Source organism: Vidua chalybeata, chromosome 6 (assembly GCF_026979565.1).
Source record: "Vidua chalybeata isolate OUT-0048 chromosome 6, bVidCha1 merged haplotype, whole genome shotgun sequence".
Lineage (NCBI taxonomy): Eukaryota > Metazoa > Chordata > Aves > Passeriformes > Viduidae > Vidua > Vidua chalybeata.
The window spans coordinates 35,436,684-35,460,254 of NC_071535.1; the positions used below are offsets into that span (position 1 = coordinate 35,436,684).

The 23,571-nt window shown below is 44.1% G+C and overlaps 1 protein-coding gene across 4 annotated transcripts in view; it reads left to right on the forward strand.

Annotated features, from left to right (window-relative positions):
* RGS6 (regulator of G protein signaling 6) overlaps nt 1-23,571 on the forward strand; it is a 258,597-nt gene that overhangs the window by 224,696 nt on the left and 10,330 nt on the right. For 3 of the 4 annotated variants that reach the window (XM_053945324.1, XM_053945325.1, XM_053945327.1), the window contains 2 exons: nt 10,937-11,026; nt 18,669-18,722. In XM_053945324.1, coding sequence (XP_053801299.1) covers nt 10,937-11,026; nt 18,669-18,722 — 144 coding nt within the window. The remainder of the gene's footprint in view (nt 1-10,936; nt 11,027-18,668; nt 18,723-23,571) is intronic. The other variant, XM_053945326.1, reaches the window with a different exon arrangement.

The window sequence follows — 23,571 nt, forward strand, 5'->3', positions numbered from 1 at the left end:
CTTAGAGACATTGAGCCTGTGCTGTGGGGAATTGAAAGCACTGCTACATGACATCAGTATTTACAAGTTAATGGTGTGCCCAGGGCTCCTGTGGGCTTTTGACAGCCTGCACCTTCCTGTGGAGGTTGGGGACTGAAGAAGGACTTGACTGTTATTCCCTTCTCCTTCTTCGGCTCTGATTCTGTGGGACTGGAGGAAAAAATCCTTCCTTTCAATGCACTCTGGTTCTCTTCCTTGTATTTGGGTTATGGTGACTACAGAAAACACAGAGTCTCACTGTTGTGTGTTTATTACAATTAGAAGCAAAAGTGCAAGCTCCTGCCCTTGTGGATTTCACAAAACAACCTACAACGGAATCTAAAATAAAGAGCCCCACAAATACAGCCAGAAGAGTAGTTAGGTGTCTGGAGCAAAAATAGATAGTGATGATGGAGACTTATGCTGGTGTGCCTGGTGCTGTGCAAAGCAGGAGACAAAAGACTTGAAGCAGAGGTTTACATAGGAGCAGATACTCTGTGTTATTATTTTCTTGCTTTGCTTTGTTGGGAGTTTTTTTTTTTTTAATGTGCATATGCACCACACATCAGAAAGTAGTTCTTTTATCTTCTGCCTTCCATTTTAATTTGTGGTTTTGTAGTCATGTTATATGAAAAACATCTACCATCCAGCCTTTGTTTTGCTGTTCCCTTTCCGTCTCTGAAGGCATCAGGGATCAAACTACTGTCTAAGCTAATGTCCTTCCGTCACACATGAGCAGAAAAAGGGCCAGAAAAAAGTCACAAGTGACCCCTCTCCTTGCAGACACAGTGACAGAAGGCAACAGATCTCTTCAAATGAAAGATCATGGGAATGGGGTAACAAGAACAGTCAGCATATTCCCACAGGACAATAGTCTGCCTGTTATTCAGGGTGCTGATCCTGCCAAGCTGTCTAAAACTACATGCATGAGTATTAACAGTGCCTCAGTGCCAGACATTTCCTACCTCTATAAAATACCTTTAGATGGATTATATGGGAACGTCTCTAGCTTGCTCAAAAATTGAATTCAGCACTCAGACTCTGGCACTCTTGTGTCAGTAGTGTGCACTGTGCTTCTTGAAAGCAAGAAACAACTGCATGTCAGATCCAGAGCAAGAGAATTTCCTCTTGATGTGAAGGTCAGGAAGCTGCTGATACTGTTTATTTTCTCCCAAATAGGAAGTAAAAGTGTTTGCAAATGCATCCTTTCATCTAATCAAGAAGCCAGAACTGCAGGAGTCTACTTCTCATGGACTTTGGGGTTATGGTCTCTTCCTGCTAAATCCATGCACTGCAGGAAAACTGTGATCTTTAATTTTTTTTAAGGGGTTGTTACCTTTTTAAGTGTTCACACTCCTAATTAAAAATTTAATAAATAATCCCTGGGAAGATCTATCAGCACTGCATTTCATATCTCTGCTCAGCCCACAGCACTTATGAATGTGGGCTGTCAGGATGGGGTTTGCTGGCAAACAGTTATAAGGTTTCAATAGATAGTTGGACTCTGAGATCTTGAGTTCAACCACTTAATGGCAGCCCAAGATGACATAGCAGCAGATGTCTTACAGTCAAAATGCTGATGAGGCATGGAAAACTGTTTATCTATCCAGTACGTATTCTCTAGGTAGGCATCCAAGCAGGCCTGGTGTTCCCTATCTCAGCATAGCCACCTTTACTCAGAAGCTGTGTTCTGCTTGTTTCTGTAGGGCTGTATCCTGCTCTATCACCATCTCCTATGGAACACAGAATGCCCCACTGAAATAGAATTTCCTTCTACTGTGTGAGGGGGTTCTGCATGTTCCTCTCCTTAGTACAGTTCAGCTTTTTGGCAGGATTTTTCATGGAGAAAACAAGGAGGAAGTTGCTGACAGCCTGCAGGTGTCAAGTTGTTGATGAAAAGGTTAAGTAGTTACACCTCATAGCTGTACCAGAGCATGCACAGGAGGAAAACACCTCATCTTCATTGCTGCAACTTCTACATATTGTATTGTTTGGAAAAGAAATGCCAGTCTCCTGAATGCTACGGAAGGTTTCCTCCTAGGCAAAACCTTTTCACTTGGGCTTTTTGCCAGTAGCCAGGATTTGGCCCATATTGAGAGAATCAGCCTCTTAGCCATGATCATTGTTCTCAAAACCTAAAGCTGCTCATATGGCGTTAGACTCCCAGCAGCCCACTCTTGTCTCCCAGGATAGCCCTTGCTATATTTAGGACTAAATCCTCCTGCAGTACCAGGCTGACCCCTTAACTGCACAGCACTCAACAGCCCTTTGCCTCTAGTCCTCTGCACTGTGTCTGCCATTGACCCTCAACAGCTCTGCCCTCACATTTGTGTTTGAAGATATGAAGCAAACCAGTTGTCTCATCAATTTACAGAGGAGCCATAGCTAAATTTATGTGTTTCTTTTATCAGTGTGCTTTTCCATGAAAGATTTACATTGTGTTTCCAACTATGTATCTACAGGGCTAAACAAAGGATTTCTGTGTATTACTCAAGATGAGCTCTCATTGCTTACAGTTATCCCTCTTGCTAATACTCTTTCTTACGTTCCTGTGCCTTCAGCCCAGCATAATTTCATTTGTGGGCTGAAAAAAAATTATGCTTTTTAGTTTAGCATGGAGGTTGGTCTGTATTACAGGATATTTATTCATCTTTTTTTCCCTTAGTAGTAAAAGCAACTTGCTTGAGTGTGAAAAAAAATGCACCAGCTAAAACTTGGTGTAAATTATGTGCCTTGAATAATTGAGACTGGCAAAAAAAGATTTTCCAGAGCAATGCGCTCTTGACCAAGACCCTTATGTGCCATTTAGCAACCTGAAGCATTTCTTTTCCAGCTATAAATCCAGGACAGTCACACAGTCCCGCAGCAGCCAGAGCACCCAGTCCCGCCTGGTCCTGCTAGATGGCAGCACTGCCGGCTACCAGAGAGCCTCCGGGAAGGGGCTCATCCTGCTCAATGCAGGCAAGCAGCTCAAAAAGGCACTAGGGCATTTTTGAGAAGAGTGAAATCCTAAATGCAGAGACCAGAATAAGCAGATCCAGGAGCACTCTTAGTGGGGATTTGGAAACAGTAAAGGCAATTGGAATAAAATATACGTGTTTCCCTGCTTTCTCACCCTCACTGGTGTTTTCCTATCAGGTTAAATCAGGGCAAATGTGAAGGCCTCTTCTGCAGCTTCTTCACTGTTTGGCTCATGTCAACTGTGCCTGCTACCAACTACTTCAGCTTTCAGAGCTGATGCAGCAAATTTTACTGCTTTTTCCAAAACGCACTTTAGCATCATCATTTAGGTTGAATGCAATTGATCATAATTGCTCCTGAAAAGTGTTGCGTTCAGTTTTGGCACAAGCAACTGCTAAAGAGGAGTAGGTGTCCTTTCCTTTCTTTGGCTTTTTGGGAGATCCTGGTGATGGTGTGGTAAGGGGTTCTGCTGGTCAAACAGGATTTTTGAGGATTAGCTGGGAAGAGTACAGCGGAGTTAACAGGACACATCTCTAACAACCCATGGATAGCAGGTTTTGCTGACTGCAGTATGTGTGTGTGCTGGCACAGGGGTTAACCTCAGCTCCTTTGCCACAAATGTCTGTGCAGAGCAGAGGTGCCAACAGACAGGCACTAGGCTGCTGCCAAGTTTAATTGGAAGGTGCAGCAGTCACACACTATGTGCTTGCAGAAGTGTCTGCTTTCTCCTTCCCACGTCCTCTTTGTGCTATAGAGACAGCTCTTCCAAAAACAAACTCCAGGCAGGTTCTCAGTTGGCATCTCTTCCCATCATTCCAGTAAAGGCCACGAGGCTTTCACTCAGGCAGCACTCTCTCATGTGAATCTGCAATAAACTCCTCCCCAGTGCCAAGCATACAGGTGACACAAATATTAGCATTCATTGCAGTGTGCTGTTATTTATTTAGTTGTTTAATCTACTGCTTTACATTGCTTGTGGCCTTTTCTTTTAATGGATTTGTCTGACATGCTGCAAATCTCCTTTGGAGTTGGCCAGAGGTTCGGCTGCATGCTTGCAATACAAAAGGGGTCTCCAAATCAGCTCTCACTAGTTAATACCAGGTGACAGGTATTATACCATAGTGACAGGGTGAAGGAGTGCTCCAAAAGAATCCAGATATTAGTGGGATAGCTACAGCAAGGAGGTTTCTGACCAGTTTATGAAAGGCAAAGTGGACCCTTGCAGCTCAAGTGCATCTCAACAGCTATCTAGCCTTAGTGTAAACTCCCAAAAATGAGCCAAAAATCACGGAATAGAATCATTAAGGTGGGAAAATAACCCAAAGATCATGAAGTACAGCCTTTGACCCAACGCCACCATGTCAATTAAATCACAGCACTAAGTGCCATCTCCATTTATTTCGTGAACACTTCCAGGGCTGGTGACTCCACTGTCTCCCTGGGCAGCCCATTCCATTGCTTAACCACCCTTTCAGTGAAAAAATTATTCCTGATGTCCAACCTGTACCTCTGCTGGTATAGCTGGAGGCCATTTCTTCTCATTCTGTTGCTGGCTGCCTTGGAGAAGATGCTGACCCCCACATGGCTACACTGTCCTTTCAGACAGTTGTAGAGTGATAAGGTCTCCTCTGAGCCTCCTTTTCTCCAGGCTGTACAATCCCAGCTCCCTCAGCTGCTCCTTATCTGAGTAACTTTCTAGACCCATCACCCTATTCATTGCCCTTCTCTGGACATGCTCAACACCTCAATTTCTTTCTTGCAGTGAGAGGCTCAAAACTGGACACTGGACTCAAAGTGTGGCCTCACCAGTGCCAGGTACAGGGGGACAATCACTGCCCTGCTCCTGCTGGCCACACTATTGCAGATACAGACCAGGATGCCATTGGCCTTCTTGGCTGCCTGGGCACACGCTGGCTCATGTTCAGCTGCTGTAGACCGGCTCTCTCAGGTCCTTTTCTGACAGGCAGCTTCCCAGTCACTCATCCCTCAGCCTAAAGCACTGCCTGGGGCTGTTGTGACCCAAGTGCAGGATCTGGCATTCTTACCATTGGCCTTGGCCTGTTGATCCAGACTGTCCAGATCCTTCTGCAGAGCCTTCCTGCCCTCCAGCAGATCAACACATCCACCCAGCTTAGTGTCATCTGTGAACTGGCTGATGGTGCACTTGATCCCCTCATGCATATCATCAATAAAGATGTTAAACAGGGCTGACCCCAATACTGAGCTCTGGGGCCGCCACTGGTGGCTGCCAGGATGTAACTCCATTCACCACCACTCACTCAGCCCAGCCATTTTTATAGTTTTTAACCCAGCAAAGAGTGCACCTCTCTGGTTGCCAGCTTCTCCAGAAGAAGGCCATGGGAGACAGTACTGAAGGCCTTGCTGAAGTCCAGGTAGACTTAATCCACAGCCTTTCCCTCATCCACCAGGCAGGTCACCTGGTCATAAAAGGAAATCAGGTTGGCCAGGTAGGATGTGCTTTTCCTGTACCTATGCTAACTGAGCCTGATCACTTGGTTGTTCTGTACATGCTGTGTAATGGTAGTCAAGATGAGCAGTTCCATAAATGTGCTAAATGGGAAACCTCTGCTTGAAGTGAGCAAAGAATTGGCCATTTCCTTATTCCTCATCATCACCTAAAGTTTGCAGCTGTGTTTAGCCACAAACGGGGAAAAATTTATATCTGCAAGTTCAAATTTAAGGGCTTTCTGGAATCTAGCTGGTGTTCAGAATTCATGAGAACATTGTGCTTGGCCTTCACATCTCCAAAAAAATCTCAAGCCTGTCACAAAATATCAAGATGAGTAAAATACTAGTGGAATTAGGAATGGATGTTTAACCACCAATTCTCTTCTTGTCTCATATACACAAATCAGAGGAAAGAACCAAGGTTTTCTGCTAAAAAGAAACATTCTTAACAGAGAAGGTAATTCCTGGGATCTACCATGTGCCTTATGCGAGGCAGATGTTATTATTTTTTTATCATTCAGGTTTTTTCCCACATTTTTCTTGAGTGTTCCCAGTGTTCTGCTTATCTGACAGTCATGCCCTCCCCAGGGTCACTGTGCTTTTCTGAGAGGGGGAAGAGAGACCTGAGATCACATTGCAGCACATTGATTTGGAGCAGGTGCAGCTTTGAGATGGTTTCTGCTATCTCAGCCACCTCCTACATTCCTGTCTGGATTGCAAACTTTTTTTTTTCCTCCCCCTTTCCCCTCTTGTCAGGAATAATTTACTAAGCCTGTCCTTCATCTCTTTCCAAAGGTAAAGCTTGTGGAAAGAAAATAGCCAAGAGATGCTGAACCTTATCTGGATTTATTTCCCTGCACTTAAGCTGTCAGCTGTCAAGGGTGGGATTTCCTGTTGGTTTCACATAATTGTAAAAGAGGGGGTTTTTTTGTGATTTATCTCATTGGTTCCTTTTTTTTCTAGAAGGGACAACATTTTCCCCTTTTAAATGTACTGTTTGTTCTTCTTTTATATCATGTAATGGTTGTGGCAAGGGGAATGGTTATGATGTCTGAAGTGTAACTCTCATGACAGAAGACCATATATAGAGAGTATGCTCAGTAAAGCTGGACAGCCCCCAGGACCACTCCATATTTTCCCCACCATAGAGGAGATGTGATTCAGGTGCATAAAACACAAGAGAGGGTCTGCCTTCTTCTCATGATGAGATGCAAGCAGATCCCATTGCCTCTGTTGCTTTGGTTCAAGAGCTGGGAAACAACAGTCATGGGGACATTTGATAAGAAACCCACTCTGCTTGCACGAGTCTTGTAAGGGATTTGTTTGCTTCCTGGAGATGAAATCCACTGCACTTAGAAAAGCAGATTCTTGTGCCAGTCTCCATGTTAGCCTGATATTTCCCAATGTGCACCCATTGTCATGGGGAGTATCAGTACAGCCAGCATTCATCAGCAGCATGCTCTGTGAGGGACGGAGTGACTGGTCAGCTGAAAAAGCCAGCTTGCCAGGGCTTCCTCACACATGTCAAGTCAGTCCCTGTCTCCACTTGGAGCTGCCACTGCAATGGCCTGAAATGGCAGCTCGGTGCTCAGAAAGAGCTAGCAAGGCTGCAGGGGAGACCAGTGGGACACGTGATGCCTGTCAACTGCTGGACAAATCTTTAAAGACTTTTTTTTCCCTGTCTTTTATCTGGTTTTATAAGCTACCTTGTTTAATGTTTTAATAGATCACTTGGGCAGTTTTGTTAGATTATTGTTTTAAATCCTCGGGTTTGCAGTGTAACTCCCTAAAGGATTGCTGTCTTAGGGCTGGAGCAGGGAGCTGTGAGACTGAACCATAGTTGGGAAGTGGTACATGGCAATAGCTGGGAGAGGCTACATCACCTAGAAGAAATGGTACTCAGCTCTTGTGCAGATAGGGCACAGGAATTTCCCATGGCACTTGTAAAGAAGTGTTGCAGTGATAATTGTGGACAGACTACTCACAGTGCAAGAGACTAGAATGTCTGCAGCTGCATTGTTAAAAGTTACACAGGTAGTGCATTTACTTTTTCTATTTAGGGAACCAGCAGTAGTGAGCTCATTACCCTGTAATAAACAACTTAAAAATGGAAAATGATCTCAGTATAGGGATGGAAAAGCTCAAACTTCTTACCAGCACTGTCACGTAATGTCAGGGAGATTGTGCATGTTTATAAAGTGCATTGCACTGGGAAATTTCAGTCTTTAATGTGGGTGTCCTTTCTTTCCACCATGTGATAAAAAGGTGGAAAAACACCCAGCTGCTCAGTAACATAAGAAGTGAGAGACCAGTGGGTTGCAATGATCCAAAGTGAGCTAAAAATCCATGACAGAGAAGGACAAGACAATTTGCACATGTTGCACAGAGCAACTAAATCCAAGCCCACACCTCTGCCTGTTGCTCAGGCTTCCACAGAAGAATACGATCAGTTTTTAGATCTCCAGTAGCCTTCAATGTATTTATGGAATGAGGAGCTGCTAAACACTAGCTGTAGGTTCTCCTTAGGAAGTTGCAGTTTCTAGAATGCATAAGAGAAAATAGCTTGGTGGCAAAGAACAGAGTAGGCTACAGATCAAAACAAATGTTCCTGTCACTGGCTTTTCCCATCCTGCAGCTAGATTTGGTGTGTAAATGGGCTGGACACACACCACAGCCACAATTTTAGCAGAAATCTTCATGGTGCAGTCTCAGTAGGGATTTTCACTGTAGCAATGCAAGCTGTCCTGTTGCAAATTGGAAGTCAGTCTTTGCTGATCTGAGCAACTGGCTCAGATTTCCAGTAGGTGCTTTAGAAATGCAGTGTTGTAAAATAAATTACTAGTGTATCATTCATGCCTTCAGTCTAGAGATTGTTGAAAGCAAGCCCTTTGAATTCTTACAATTAAAAAGTAAAGTTTGCTTATGAAGCTATGCATGTCTCTCCTTTTCCTATGCCCAACCTTCTTTCTTCATTAGCATTCAAAGCCTAGAAATAGTTATTCCCTGTTTGATTATATCTGTGGTGATCAGCTGAAAGGTAGCACTGTTGCTGTTTAGTGATTCCAAGATGTGAAAAGCAGAGAAAACGCTTCATACCAATTAGCTAACTGCAATGGCAGCAGAGCTGTGGCTGTGCAATAGTCCTGTTTCAGGGAAGGGCTTCAGTTAAGAAGGCAGCTTGTGGTTTATTTCATCTCAGGATCAAAACAATTTTTTTATCCTTCTGACCGCCAGTTACTGAGTTTATACTGTTTTAAGGTCAAATACATGAAGTTGTCTTGACATGAGCAAGAATGATAGTTGTCGCTGGCATACAGGTGGGTCATATGGCCAGCCTCGTGTGTTCTCCTTTTCCTCTGCCTGTATGGCAATGAAAACTGGCAGTTATTTTCCAAAAATGTTATCATCATATTTCAGACCAGATGCAGTTGTCTGACCACTGGTAAAGAAACCATTTGGAGCCCAAAGACAGTAAAAAAAAAAAATCACATCTAGCAAAATGTCAATATAAATATCCCTGTCACCCACCATGTTGCCTCAGCCACAGCACCTTCCTGCCCACCTCAGCACCTGTCCCACCAGCACCCTGCACGTACTGGCTGCTGTAAAGAGGACCACTAAGAGGATGAAGGCTCTGGAGACCCCTCAGGCCCTTTAGTGTTGAAGGGCTACAAGGTGCCCACTTACTCATCAGTCGCCTCATGGTCCTAGAAAAGCACCAGTTAGGTGGGTTTGTTTCCCAGGTAGTTACAAAGAACTCATTAGGAGGACATTGAGTCTCCTTGGAAACCTTAAGATGTAGCAGTACAGGCAAACTGGTTGAGGTATGGTTGGGTTTAAATCAACAGAGTCTTGAGTTTATGCTAGTTGAAGTATTTAAGAGAGAATTGATGTTGAAAATCCTTATTCACGCGAGAGAATACAAACCTTTTGATGATCATATCCATGATGTGCATTATTTTCCCTCTTCTTGTCTTAAGGCGTACTTGGTTCATTCTGTCCTGCAGAAATAGAACAAATGTCCCACAGCTGGATGTCAAATCTCATGGAAATGCTGTACATGAGGAGTATGAAACTGTGCCCTACCGTGTGTTTTTTCTGAAGCAAGAAGGGTGACAGTTGCTAAATAGCTTTATATGAACGATTCTATTGCAAAATCTTGTTCTGTCCTTCGGCTAGATAGTGCTGCACAAATGAGGATCTGTCAAGACTAAAAGCAAGTACGGAAATTAACCAGTAAAATTGTTCCACACCAGGATGTAGCTCAAAGAATACATTTATGCTGTGCCAAAGGAAAACCAGTGGCCCTCACAGGACTACACCAAATAGTGTAAGAAAGCTGAATTAAGCAGTTCTTCTGTGTACAGGCAGGTCATTGCTAATTACCTGTGATGGTGAAGATAAAGGAATTCTGCTTAGCTTGTTAACACACTGAAATAAGCTATGCGACTTCTGTCTAGTTTGGTTCTTCTAAAGTTTCATGTACAAAGGCTTTAGGTCAGGAGAGACTATTTCATGTTATATAATTCACTACAGATAAAACTGCTCATTGACTCTATAAAAGTGCAAAGTCTAAGAGAAAGGTCCAAGGTGCCTGTTTTTCTCTTGAGCCCTTTAGTGTGTTCTCAGTCATTATTTGGTCAAAGTATTTTGATTTGATTTTCCTGGTGTTTGGGATAATATCTTTTGTAAATCCAGGGATAACTAGGAGAAAAGCTGACTGTGTTAAGGGATTCTCAGCAGGAAAGTAAAGCTTAGTGAGGAAATTAGAAAAGGGTCTGTATTAAGTTCTGCTGCAATGAAACACCACTTTTTAAATTTGAAGATACACATAGTAAATGCTCTCAGAGCAAACTAGTAACAGCAGTTTGACTTAAGACCCTAAGAGAGAGACTCGTCCAATGTAACTTTAAACATAGGATGTAGCCATCCACATTGGAGCTAGTCATATAACTTCCCTGCATAGTCACCACAGATATGGGCTTTTTCAGGACATTAACACGTTGGCTTACTTGAGTGCATGTCTAAAGTGGAGATTAAATGTGTGCAAATATCAGTTCCCCTCCAGGAATAGTAAGGGAATGCTGAGTGATTGTTCAAGTATCCGTAACTGGTAAAATGGAACCTAATCTATGAGACAGTTTCTGGTGTTTATTTCTTCTTTCCAGGGTAGGCACTTTCTTATAATCTGGGGACTTCAGAGAGTTGCAATATTTGCAGAATAATCCTGATGAGTGAACAATATGTGCCAGCCTTTGGGGTGAGGGCCATCTCTTTGTTTTGTGTTCATACATCCCCAGGCACAGCAGAGTCCTGGCCCAGGATGGACCTCGTGTACACTACCACAACACAGATAATCAATAACAGCAGACTTAATTAGAACTCTGATCAGTCTCTCTTCCTTCCAATTCTCCGTGTTTTAAGTTCCTGTGATGTCTAAAAGAGGTTTGATAACAATTCTCTGTGTCTCATTCCCCCTATCCCACAGGAGCACATTTACAAGCTGATGAAGAGTGACAGCTACGCGCGCTTTCTGCGTTCGAATGCTTACCAGGACTTACTGCTGGCAAAGAAGAAGGTATCTGTTGGAAAGGACATGCTTGCATCTCTTAGCACATCTTGATTCTCGCCTGCTGCTTGCTGCTAGTGTGAAAGTGAAAATATTGTTTGCTTTTTTTTTTCCTTTAAGAAGGGAATGAGCACTTTTATCTTCTTCACTGGGGACATGGCATCCATGTGCACAGCCTCAGCATGAGTTTTGGGGAAAACATGGTGACCCAAGGTAAAAGTAGTATGGGAAGGTGTTTGTCTTGCACAGGTGTCTCCCAAACTCAGTGCAGGCAATACAAATTGTATTACCTCTTTCTCATGGAAAAGATGGTATGTGATACAAGAAGCAGAACCCATCATTCTGTTCATTACTGGTGCAAAATTCAGCTATTAAGGTTTTCACCTCCCTAGTCTCACCATGTGATATTCCCTTTGGACACCTTACCTATAGATCCCCCTGCAGCAATTCACATCTTCCTTTCCCTTGCTTTTGCCTCCCCAGAGATGCTTCCTTTTCCTCAGAGACAAGAAATAATTGCAATGCATGTAGCAATCAAAAATTCCAGCCACATTGTCTCACAGGAAATCTGTGTTTGAGCTCTTCTTAGCCTTTTTGGTATCTGCATGAGCTCTGCCACCACCATGATTCTGTCAGGAGCCTCCAGATCAGGGTAGCAAAGGAGTAGTTATGTAGAGTTACAACTCCTGCCCTTGAGTCTCCTCTTTCTAAGGAGTCTAGGAGATAAGCTACTGATTTCAGCATTTGTGGCTGTGCTCAAATGCTTCCTGCAACTCCTGATTAATTCCCATAGCTCGATGTGTGTGTCTGTGTGCATGTGCATGCCATGTACATGTGTGTATGTCCCACTTGCATTTGGCTCCCAGGACTGTACATAAACTGACTCCTGACTCCTGCAGCCTGAGTGTGTGGTTTCCCATCACCATCTTCCCTGCTGTTTTTCTGCTGCATTCTCTGTGTGCTGCCAAATTACATTGCATTGGCACAATACAATGAAATCCCAGTGGTATTTTTGTCCTGATTGTCATTGTGTGCCCTAAAAGCATGCATATGGTGACAAAAGGAGACAAGCCCCTCTGTCTGCTGTGCCTGAGACTACTGGCAGGTGGATTAGCAAAATGTAGTGGAGGGCAGCAGTCAGCCTTCTATTTCAAAATGTCTGGTCTGAGACAGCATAAACCAGTGCTGCTTACATTTAGAAGGGTTAGACCTGACTTAGTTCAGAGACTGGGGAATCAAGGAGGTGTGAGGCAAAGTCATCTGATGGTATAAACCATAAAAGCCTCTGCCATCTTCCTACCCCGAGCAGCTTATGCCCCCCCCTACCCCCCCAGTCTCCACTGACCACATGAGGGTTCATGTGCTTGAAAGCCAGGAGAGCTTTCTCCTCCCAGCCAAACCCATTCAAACCAAAGGTTTCTTTTTTTGCAATCCTTGTTTGCTGTCAGATCAAGCCCTGGATGTGTCAGCATGACATCCTCATCGCCCCGCAAACTGCCGCAGGAGCAGGTTTTGGTGTCATGTTAACGCAACCGTGAAAGTAAGAATCAAGTTTCTTTTAGAAAGAGCTGTGGGTGCACAAGTAAACAAATGAAGGCACAAAAAAGGCAGGAGTAGATCTGTGCAGATGCACCGTTCATCAGCTGCACATTATGCAGGAGGGGAGTTTGTGTTACTCCAGAGTCTGTAAAGCTCTTTGCAACCACATTACATTGTGTTGGGCAAGTGAATGTTTTGAAAACAGTAGGTACAGAGATGATGATATAAAGAGCATGACATTTCTGTACACTGAGCTACATAGTCCTATCTTTAGGATATTTGCTGCAGCTTTGAGAGGTTATCTTTTAAAATTCCTCTAAATAGCTAGAAAGCAAGGGAATGAAAAGAGGAACCCAGTGACACATCAGAGCCTGCATGGATGGAGGATTTGGTTTAGAGCCTGCAAACAAAGTCCTGGATTTACTAATGTAAATAGAAATTCACTGCAGTTCTTTAAGTTGTGATGAGTACATCTCTCTGAGGCTTGTCTTTCCCCAAAGTCATTATCCTCACATGGCTTGTATATCACACTGATATGACATAGCTTACTTTCATTACTGAAAATAAGTTCTGTCAGAAGCACAGCATGATGGACGTGGGGTAAAAAGAGTTGCCTGCACTAAGCAAATGAAGTATGGCTTCAGATTCCCACATTAATGTTTTGTGGATAAATTTGTGTCATTTGGGATCTTTTGCCCTCCAGCACTGGGTTATGGCAAACAGAGGGCAGGAAAAAGGGAAAGGTAGACTGTGTGGCTAGAGCACAGAACTGGGAACCATAAAATCTGTATGCTTTCCCTGGTTACCCCACTTAATTTCTTGTGTGAGCTTGGGGAAAAAAAATCAACCTTCTCTTCCCTATATCCTCCTCTTTTTCAAAGGGCAGTAATAATAGCTTAGCAGAGAGATGCCAAAGCTTGATTAGTGCTTCAAAACATACTTCATATTTCTGGTATTTGTAAAATACTGTAGGTTTGAAGAGTTACTTTCTTCTGCAGCATACAATAACCACATATGTGAGAGCTTTCCCTGCCTGCTCTGGGAGTACAGTAATGGAGGGTGAAGAACTTCTGGGTTGGGATTGAGATACAATGACAGAATTATGAGGGGAACATATTGTTCACACCACTAACTGATGCAAGCCAGCAGACATAGGCTGTGTACAGACCAGACATACATATTTTGTTAATCCGTTTTAGATGTTTTTCTCCATTCTTCCCAGTGTCATTATTGCAAGTAACCACAGTATTACTGGCCTCAATCCTGCAGATTCATGGTGCTCAGCAGGGAACATGAGGTTGGCCTCCAGCAAGGGTGTGATTGGAAGCAGTGAGCTGCAAAGGGGAAAAACTGGGTGTGTAGCCTTCTGCCTTGAACAGAAGGCCTCCTCTCTGCCAGGCTGGAGGAGAGATGAGAGCACAGCCCTGTCCTCAGGAGGAATGGCCATATGCCCAGCCCAACTGGAGGTCTGGGCCTCCATTCCCAGCTCCCTCTCTGCAGCAGGTAGAAATCATGGATCTGCTGAAAGTGTCTGTCTTGGCAGTGAAGAGCTGGATGTGCTGAGATCCCTGAGCGACTCGCTGCATTTTATTTGTGTATCTATGCAACACGCCCCGCTGGTGCTTCGCAGAGTCAAGCACTGACCTGCTCCTGTCTCTGCTGATGCACCTTGCTGCAGAGTACTTACAGCAGGTAATCACTGCTGCATTGCCCTCCAGCCCTTCTCCACGGTAGCCAAAATGGTGGCTGGATGAACTTAGACAGCAGTGATCCACCTGTCAGGACAAGTGCTGTGACAAACCTCCTCAGTCAAGACAAGGAGGCATTTTGGCAGGGTGACTTGGCTGCAGAGCAGGGGTTTATTCCTTGGGGAAAGAGCATTGTAGAATAGTTAGTGCACCATGGAAGGGGATGTGAGTGTACAGGAACTTTTGTTAATGGTGAAGAAGCAGCCAGACACGTGTTCTGCTAGTTATTTTTGCAGAGAAGGGAGCGAAAGGAACAGAAGAGACCTCTTTCCAAAGAGAGGTACTTTCCATTACTCACTGTAAAGGTGAAACAATGACATTGGTTGGCTTCTCTGCATTAGCTGAAGTGGCAGCTGAACTGTCACAGTGCTGGAGTTCATGTCAGCCTGGGATGGGGTGGCTTCTTGCCATCCGGCCCTGCCCATAGGCAGGGAAGCATCCTGGAAAGACAGCCACAGCTGTAGTGCAGACAGGCTGTGAAGCCATGGGAGTGAGCCCTGCAGCACTGAGGGAAGAGCAGGTTGGTATTTTCTTGGTTTAGAGCATTGTTTTGCTCACCAGCTGGTTCAGGGAAGTGTGAATTCACCATGATCCTATTCAAATGAACACACAATATATGCAAAATACTCTGGCCGCTTGGTAGCACTGTACATACCCTTTGCTTTCTCACATTGAACAGGTATATGTGAGCGCCTAAAAAGCCCAGGATCTGCTCCTGGCATTTTCTGAACCCAGGGCCAGGGATATTATTATCCTTTATTTTTATCTGATGCCATTCCCTCTGGAACACATTATTTTTCACCAAGTTCAAAATAATACCCCCCCCCCGAAGTTCCATACCAAAAAAAAAAAGGATTCAATAAATAGCCAACAAAATAAATCCATGGAGGGAGGGAGGGAGGTAGAGAATTTTGCACACTCAGAAGACAGTTTCTGTATGTATTTCCCTAGCCCTTTTCAGATCCCTGGCAAAAAGCATCAGCAAGGGGATACTTAGGAGCTTCATGCCATGAGGAGCAGGCTCCATTTCCAGCACACACCTTTTGAAGCATTGCTTTTAACCACTCCCCCTGTTGCCAGCTGCTCTGTATTGTCCAGGAAGGTTCCTGTTGCAGATTATGCCCCCATCTCAGTCCCATCAGGGCACACGTTGCCAGTTTGATTCAGTGGCAGGACTTGTCTTGAATGTTATAAAGATGCTGAGCAATTTTCTCATAATTACTTTTAATAGTCAGTGTCAGCTGGTTTTCTTAACTTTTCTTCTATTTAATTTCATGCAAGCAGAATCTACACAAAGAAACTTAAAGTTTGGAAGGCTGGGTAAATGATTAAAAAAAAAAAGGAAAATTTGGAGAAACCAGTCAATAATTAGTGAATGGCTTCTATGTGGTGAGCTCTATTTTTCTGTTATCTGCCTGGGCTGAGAGGTTCTCATCTGATGGTTGTTTCATATTTTATCCAAACGCATATGTCCTTTGCCATTAGCTGGTGGAGTCTGTTGGTGTATTTACTGGCAAAGATTGTGTTTTTGCACCTAGGAGGACTGCATGACCTGGCATGCACATGTTTGTCTGTCTTTGCCCCTTTGCACACACAGTGTATGTTTGTGCAAAGGCTGCTGTGACTGCTGCAGCAGACAATAGCTCCAGGGTCCACGCCCCAGGTCTGTTACCAGGACCGGGATAGGTGTGATTCGGTCTTTCCATTATTTTTTTCTTTTTTGCGTTTTGTTATTTTTAAATTTCCTTCATCTGGTGTGCAAGGCAGCCTCCCCAGCTCAGCCCCGTGCTGCAGAGCTGTGGGCAGGCATTCCCTGCACGGCAAGCAGCCAGCCACACGGGCAAGCAGACAGGAAGAGCCAGCGAGCTGAACAGCCAGCACCCACACCCACGGACATTCAAACTGCTCAAGCCAGCTCATCACTCTGCAGGCAGCCTGCCTCAGCTGCTTTTTATTTCACTAGAAAATGTCATGCTTTGACTCAGAGCTGGATGCTATAGGGATGAGCTTTCCACGCATCCAGCTGGTCCCAGCCTGCCACCACCGTGCCAAATGTGCAGAGTGACTGCAGACCTTGCTTTGCAAGGCGCTTCTGTGAGACACTGTCGGTGCTCTGTGTGGCTGCTTCCCTACACGTCCTCAGATGTGGTAGGCAGCAAACAGCCTTGTGTGGGGACCCCTGTATCAGACAAGCTCTCAGCACCTCAACAAGATGCTCATCGTCTTTAAAGACTACCATCCTGCCTTTCTGCTGGGTGGGAAGATGCATCACCTTGCTAGTAGAAAAAACAGAGATACTAAATTTTGACAGTGAGTGCAGGGGCACAATGTGGCCTGTATAGCAGCCTTTGACCCTAGTGTGCACCAGAGCTCCACTTCAAAATGTACTTGACACTGTCAGACACTGATTTTCCAGCCTGCAGCAATATCATGCCACAGACTTTGAGTGCCTTGCTCCCTTAAGGAGCCTTGCAGAACACTCAATCTTTTGTTCAGGTATTTCTTCTCCTGAAATTGTGTCTTTAACTTGGTTGCTGGTGGGTCTTACCACCTGTGTAGAGGCTCAGTGCCCAGCTGGGCACTGCTCTCCTAAGTCCTGTTCACTGGGACATGTCCAGCCAAAGTGGCAGGAATGCTGCTTCTCTCTGTCACCTCTGCTGTCTTGGGGTGTAGGGACACCACTGAGGCTACTTCCAAGAGGGAATCTGTGATGCTGATGTTTCTTTTGCCTTTTGTCTCCTCTCACATGCAAGGAGAGGCAATTAACCCTTAGATTATTGTATGTTAAATACTCCTTTGGGGACCACTGGACTGGGTACATGACTGCCTTCCTGCCAGCCAGGAATGCTCCTTTATTGCTTGGTATTTGCTTTGAGGCCTTGGCTCCATCCTCTGTGTGGGCTAAAGTGATGTGCCTCTAGCTTTCACTTGATAGCACTTTGGGACATCAGAGCTGATTCCGTGGCTTCCTCAAATGGTTGTAAGTGTGGAGGTTGCTTATTTCTTTCTTCTGGATAAAGAATATTGCTTGTCTTAAAAGGGCCTTGTATTTTGGTCTCATATTTGGTGATGCAGCAGGGATGATCTGCCCCATTTCTCCATGAGATGCTTAAGACTAACCTTGGAGACATCAGAGAACTGTGAAAGCTGTGATAAACATGCAGAAAAATCAAAAGGTTTTGTCTAGACTCAGCTACACAACTTCTCTTCCAATTTATCTGGTATGGTTTTTGGCCCTGGGGATTGTTACTGCAGCTGAATGTGTGGCAGATGCTATGTCAGGTAGGTGCTTCTCCAGTGCAGTGCTTGTTTCCAGTGCACTGTGATGCACCATCATTACTGTGGTTTTCCATTACAGGTAGCTCCTTATTCCCTTCATGGAAGTTTTACTTCCATCTTACCACCCCCATTTTGCTGGCTCGCCACATTAAATAAGTGTCTCTCCTGGAAATCTGCAGTGCCCACAGCTTTCTGACTGCAGTGAGCTTTCTTTTGTAGCACTGAGTTTCTTCTCTCCTCTAGAACTATTTTTTTTCTCTTAGATATTCCAGCAAATATGCCAATAAATTATTTAGTTCTTCCTTGTTAATGGCGATTAGATCTCCCTTGTGCCAAATGAAGGAAGCGCTGCAGTGAGCAACCTTCTCAGGGATATGTTAATAAAGCCATGATGCACACACTTGTTTTCTCACAGTGCAATTGAATGTCTTCTTGCATATGAATAGCCCTGTACTCCAGGTACAAAAATACCAGTGCCCCGAACTGGTCTGTATCTTTCTATTGTCATGCAAAGACATGCATATGCTTTCTTATGTTATGCCTTACTGGAAATATGCCTCTACTCTTTGGATAAATAGAAGAGTGTAGGTTCACTAGCACTGAGTCCAGTGGTGGTTTTCTTCCAGTGCCATATTCACTCAGACATTGCTTTTTAATATTGTGAAAGCTACTGTGTTTTTTTTCATCTCTACGCAAGTAGATGGGAGCCTCTGATACTGTTTGGCAGATGTTAACCTGAATCAGATCTCCCAGTTTGAACAGTAACAGAAGGAAAATTCAGTGAACAAGAAATCAATACCAACAGCTGTAAGACACAGCAATGCACAGATATATATGAACCATTCAAAAAACTCACAGGGGAAAAGTGACATTCTCTGAGAGTACAATTAGTGATGTCTCTCATTCTTTAAGGTATTTCGATTTCTTATGTTTGCTGTTGCAAACAATTATTTCTGCTTTTTACATTTTTTTACAACTTTTCCTTCTTGCTGCTTCCTTATATTTTGCTGCTGTTTTAAAAGACTGCATTTAAGCTGAAGGGTTTTTTTCTGTATTTTTATCTCCCTACTTTGTTCCCTGTTAAGCCAGAGAATGAGCAAGGTCGTAGAACTTCTCTAGAAAAGTTCACTCGCAGCGTGGTAAGTTCCTTTTCTTTTCCCTCCTCCCTTTCCTCAGAACTTCATTTTCAGCTGGGGGGAATGTGGATGCTCGACTTTTTATTTCATCCTTTATTTTTGCAGCTAGCATCTTTGCAGCTTCTCTCTTAATACCATAGCTCATCTAAATAATAGCTCTAAAGAAGGGACTGGGGGGAGAAATGGCATAGTGCTCATTCTAGCTTATCATCATTGCAAAAGCAAATTGATTTTTTTTGTCTAGAATTAAATACAAAGTTACCTTTTTGCTACATTCCCACTACAGTATTTGCTGTGGCTTTTCCTTGCACAATGAAGTAGAAGAGCATGGTTCTCATAGCTCCATTGCAACAGTATCTGTACGGTTCCCTAGTGCATGGATAATGATATCCCACATACACATCCACCCACAGCACTGCAGCCGCTTCCTCCGTTGCCCCCATGTGTCAGTGCTCATGTAAATAGTGATGTGCGATACCCTTTGCCTCATTCATGATACCGATACCAGAAAAGGAGCACAGTCACAGCAGGAAACATGGCACTGTTAAATCTTTTACACAAGGGGACAGTGGGACCTCAAGGGCAGCGGGCAGATGTCCTCCCTCTTTGTCCTTCATTAGTCTCCAACCTCCAGCTGGTCTGTCCAGAGTTTGGGCAAGGCCTGCTTGCCCCACTTGCGTTCAGGGATCTGTCTGTGCAGCAATTTTTCTACAGAGCAGGAAAAGCAGGTAGAGGGGGCAGGACCAGAGGCAGATACTGCAAGTGGAGCGTAGTTGCAGGGATACTGGACAGCACAGACTGTGTTTTGAGCTGCATCAAAAGGAGCGTGACCAACATGTTGTGAAGGGGGATTCTGCCCCTCTACTCTGCTCTCATGAGACCCCCACCTGGAGTGTTGCATGCAGCTCTGGAGTCCCCAGGACAGGACATCAGGAAAAACATCAACTGAATCCAGAGGAGGACCACAAAGCTGATTAGAGGAATAGAGTACCTCTTCTACAAGGAAAGGTTGAGAAAATTGGGTTTGTTCAGTCTGAAAAGTGAAGGCTTTGGGATTACCTATTTGTGGCTATCCAGTACTTTAAAGGAGCCTACAAGAAAGATGAGAGGGACTTTTTACAAGAGCACATTGTGACAGGACAAGGGCGAATGAATTCAAACTAAAACAGAGTAGGTTTAGACTGGATGTTAGAATAAAATCTTTACTGTGAGGGTGGTGAGGTAGTGAAGCAGGCTACCCAGAGAACCTGCAGATGCTCCATCCCAGGAGGTGTTCAAGGACAGGGTCAATGGAGCTCTGAGCAACCTGGTCTAATGAAAGGTATCCCTGCCTGTTACAGGGGGGTTGGAACTAGATGATCATTAAGGTTCCCACCCAAAGCATTCTATTAGTTTATGACATTCTTGCATGTGTGCATATATATGTATATTTATATGTACACTACATACACACATGGCATATAAATATAGCACTTTTGTAAATCCTGAGAGAAACAGGAAGCTGTGCAGGTAAGTGTGAGCTGCTGTCGAGCAAATAAGCTGAGAGCAGTCCTTCCTGACACTGCTGTGCTACTGTGCAAGCAAACCCAAATGTAACATACAAGGCTTTGTAGTACATGCACTGGCAGACTTCCTGGGGAATGTATTTATAAAGCTAATGCATATGCACACATTTAAAATATGTTGATACAAAATATATCACTATGCCCATCTGCATATTTACTACTTTCTAAGAGTCTGCCAGGGAGAGGAGTAGGAAAGATTTTTAATTTTTTTTTTAAAACAAACTATGCAGAAATATTTACATCAAGTGGTAAATTCTGCTCCCAGATTTGCCAAGTACGTGGAAGAGTAACTCTCACTTTACTAGACTGGCTGGGTTTATAGTTGCACAGCCAAAGATGGATTTTTCTCTTGCATTTGATTTGAAGGGTAACTTGACAAGCTAAGTTTTGGATGCTATGATTAGAATGTAAGTAGCTGTAAAGAAAATTGTAGTAGATTGGTCGGCACTTTAGTTAATTTTTGTCTTACTGGCTAGCATGCTGTAAATATTTTTTTTTCATTTCTCTTAATACAGATACAAAAATCTCATCTTCTGATGGCATGGTAGTTACCAGAACTAGAAAGAATCTGATTTTTTTATACTTTGCATTATGGCAGTTTGGCATTGCCATCAGATGAGAAAATAGTCACTACCATGACATGTCACAATGTCCTCAGAGGACACTATTACCAAAGTGAGATCGTTATGGCATACTCAGGGACTGAATTAAGATGAAGTTAATTCTGTATGCTCTAGTTCTCCAAAATGCACTGCAGCTCCCTGACTGTGTAGCAGTGGAGCAGTTCAGCAGTCCATACTTCCAGAACTCCACTGTGCTTAAGTGATTGCTCATTACAGGATCACATATTCAAGCTGGCCCTGCACAGGCATGATGAAGTTAAAGTGTATGCTTAAGGTTTGGCTGGAACAGACCCCCAGTTTGTCTTTCTTCAAGGGAGGAACACTGAGCCTATTTTGCAAGCACATTAATATGAGGTCATATCTCCAGTGATGGCTGTAAGAGAAATCTCAAAACCAGTAAGGGCTAAAAGTTTCTTTGCCTTAAGGAGCCATAATTGAAATGAAATCATCTCCCACACTGACTGAACTATTAATTGCCTGTGGATCTGGGCCACCTCCAGACTGTGCTTCTCTTCCTCACACTGGGAGGGCCAGTAGGCCCCTGGGAAAATTTTCAGATTTGGCTGTAGCATGTGACCCAGCATTTTGGGAAATCACAGAATAGTTGCAGTTGGAAGGGACCTCTGAAGATCACCTAATCCAATTCTCCTGCTTAGGCAGGGTTACCTAGAGCAAGTTACACAGGAATGTCTCCAGGTGGATTTGGACTGTCTCCAAAGGGAGACTCCATGGCCTCCTTGGGCAGCCTATTCCAGTGCTCTGCTACCCTCAATGTAAAGAAGTTTATGGGACATATGTCTGCCAAGCCAATCTCTAACCCAGCCCTCCAAGGGAAAGTCTCCCTTTCTCCAGCCTTCTTCTCTTACTTCCAAAGTCCAGGATTCCCAACCTCAGCACTAAAAACTGAGACATTCAGTAACCGGACCTTCTCTGTGTCTTCTGTCACCAGAACATGCATCTGATTCAGCAGCAGTCCCACATTTTCCCAAATTTTCCTTTTGCTGCTGATGTACTTGTAGAAACCCTTCTTGTTATCCCTTGCCAGACTTAATTCCAAATAGGCTTTGGCCTTCTTTGTCACATCCCCACATACTCTGACTGTTCCTTTAGTCCTCCCACATGGCCAGTTCCTCTTTCCAGATCCCAGAATCTGTCTGAGATTTATTAGAAGCTCCCTGCTCATCCAAAGGGGTCTCCTGCTCCCTTTGCTTGATTTCTTGCCCATGGTGATACAATGGTCTTGAGCCTGGAAAAAGTGATACTTGAATATTGACTCTTGGACACCCTTTCTTCTAGAGCCCTTCCTTTTACATCATTGTACTCAAATCTCGGGAACTTTGGGGAACATTGCAAGTGGCATAGAGCCAGAGCAGTAGCATGGAGGTAGAGGTTCATGATCCTTTCCTTGCTGAAAATACTGTACTTACAGTGTTGCTTTCCACATCAGAGAAAGCTGACTTGTAGCCAGAAGACCAGACATGTCCAGCATCTTAGACAGGGAGTCTTCACCTGAGTGAAAAAAATCAGACTAAGTTTGCCTTTTCTGGTTTCTTGGGTCTCACCATCTCTTGATTGACAAAGACAGGAAAAAATGCAACACTTTGGAAAGAGAAACAAAAGAGAAACAGTAAAGCTTTGTGTTGACAAACTGCAGAGTATTGCAGACTTTTTGTCTCTTACTTGAGTTAAGCCCCACCCGAGAAAAATCTTACAGTGCTCCCAAACTGGTCTCCTGCACTGGGTGGAAAGCTTTACACCTGGTTTTGGGAGCACAGACTTGGAAGTGGAAGTTATTTTACCCACAGGGCTCCTGCTTGTCTCAGTCATAACTCAGGAGTCAGGGATTAGCTCCAGACCATTTGACATACTTTAGCAAGACATCATGAAGTTCTGCTAGGCAACCAGAGGCTTTCCATCTTCACATGGATCAATGGGGAATAAGAAAGAACAGGGCTTTCGATAATTTTTTATACCAGTCTTCAACTCCTTGAAGACCCACTGTCTTGTCTTCCTTGGCTTGATACTTTTAACCAACAGAAGGCACCTCATGACTAATGAATGCACCGAGTTTTTGCAGCAAATCTTTCTGAAAGCCATGTGCTATCTGGTCCACATTAAGCAAGACACTAAGAGCAAGATTTTGACAGGGCAATTTTCACTATGGTGATGGTTCACCTTTTACTTCCAGGTGCTTACAAAGTATCAGCTGACACCTTAGTGCAATAGCCAAAAGGGGATTGTGCCCACTGTGGTCAGATCCTTCTGTACCAAAGGGCATTGTTTGCAGTGCCTGTCTGGATTCCCCTTGGAGCAAAGGAACATCTGTCTGATCCAGCCCCCAACAAGCCAGGCACCCTCAGCCTCCTCAACTCACCCGACAGAAGTCTGAAGCTGTGATGTCCATGTGTTTCATGGCAGCTTTGTGCCCCAGGACTAAACGTGGTCATCAGTCATCTGGTGAGCATCAAAGGGCCACATCTGCATGGTGGAGCAGCAGAACACTACAGGGCACATGCTGCCCAGCACTGCTGGAGCAGAGGGGTGGCAGATGTCTTTTCTCCTCTGTTCAGGTTTGGAAGAGTCCTCAAAAATACATAGGCAGCACAGTGGTAGGATAAACATCACAATACCTGGCCCCTTTGGCCCTAAGTCAGGCTCCCATGC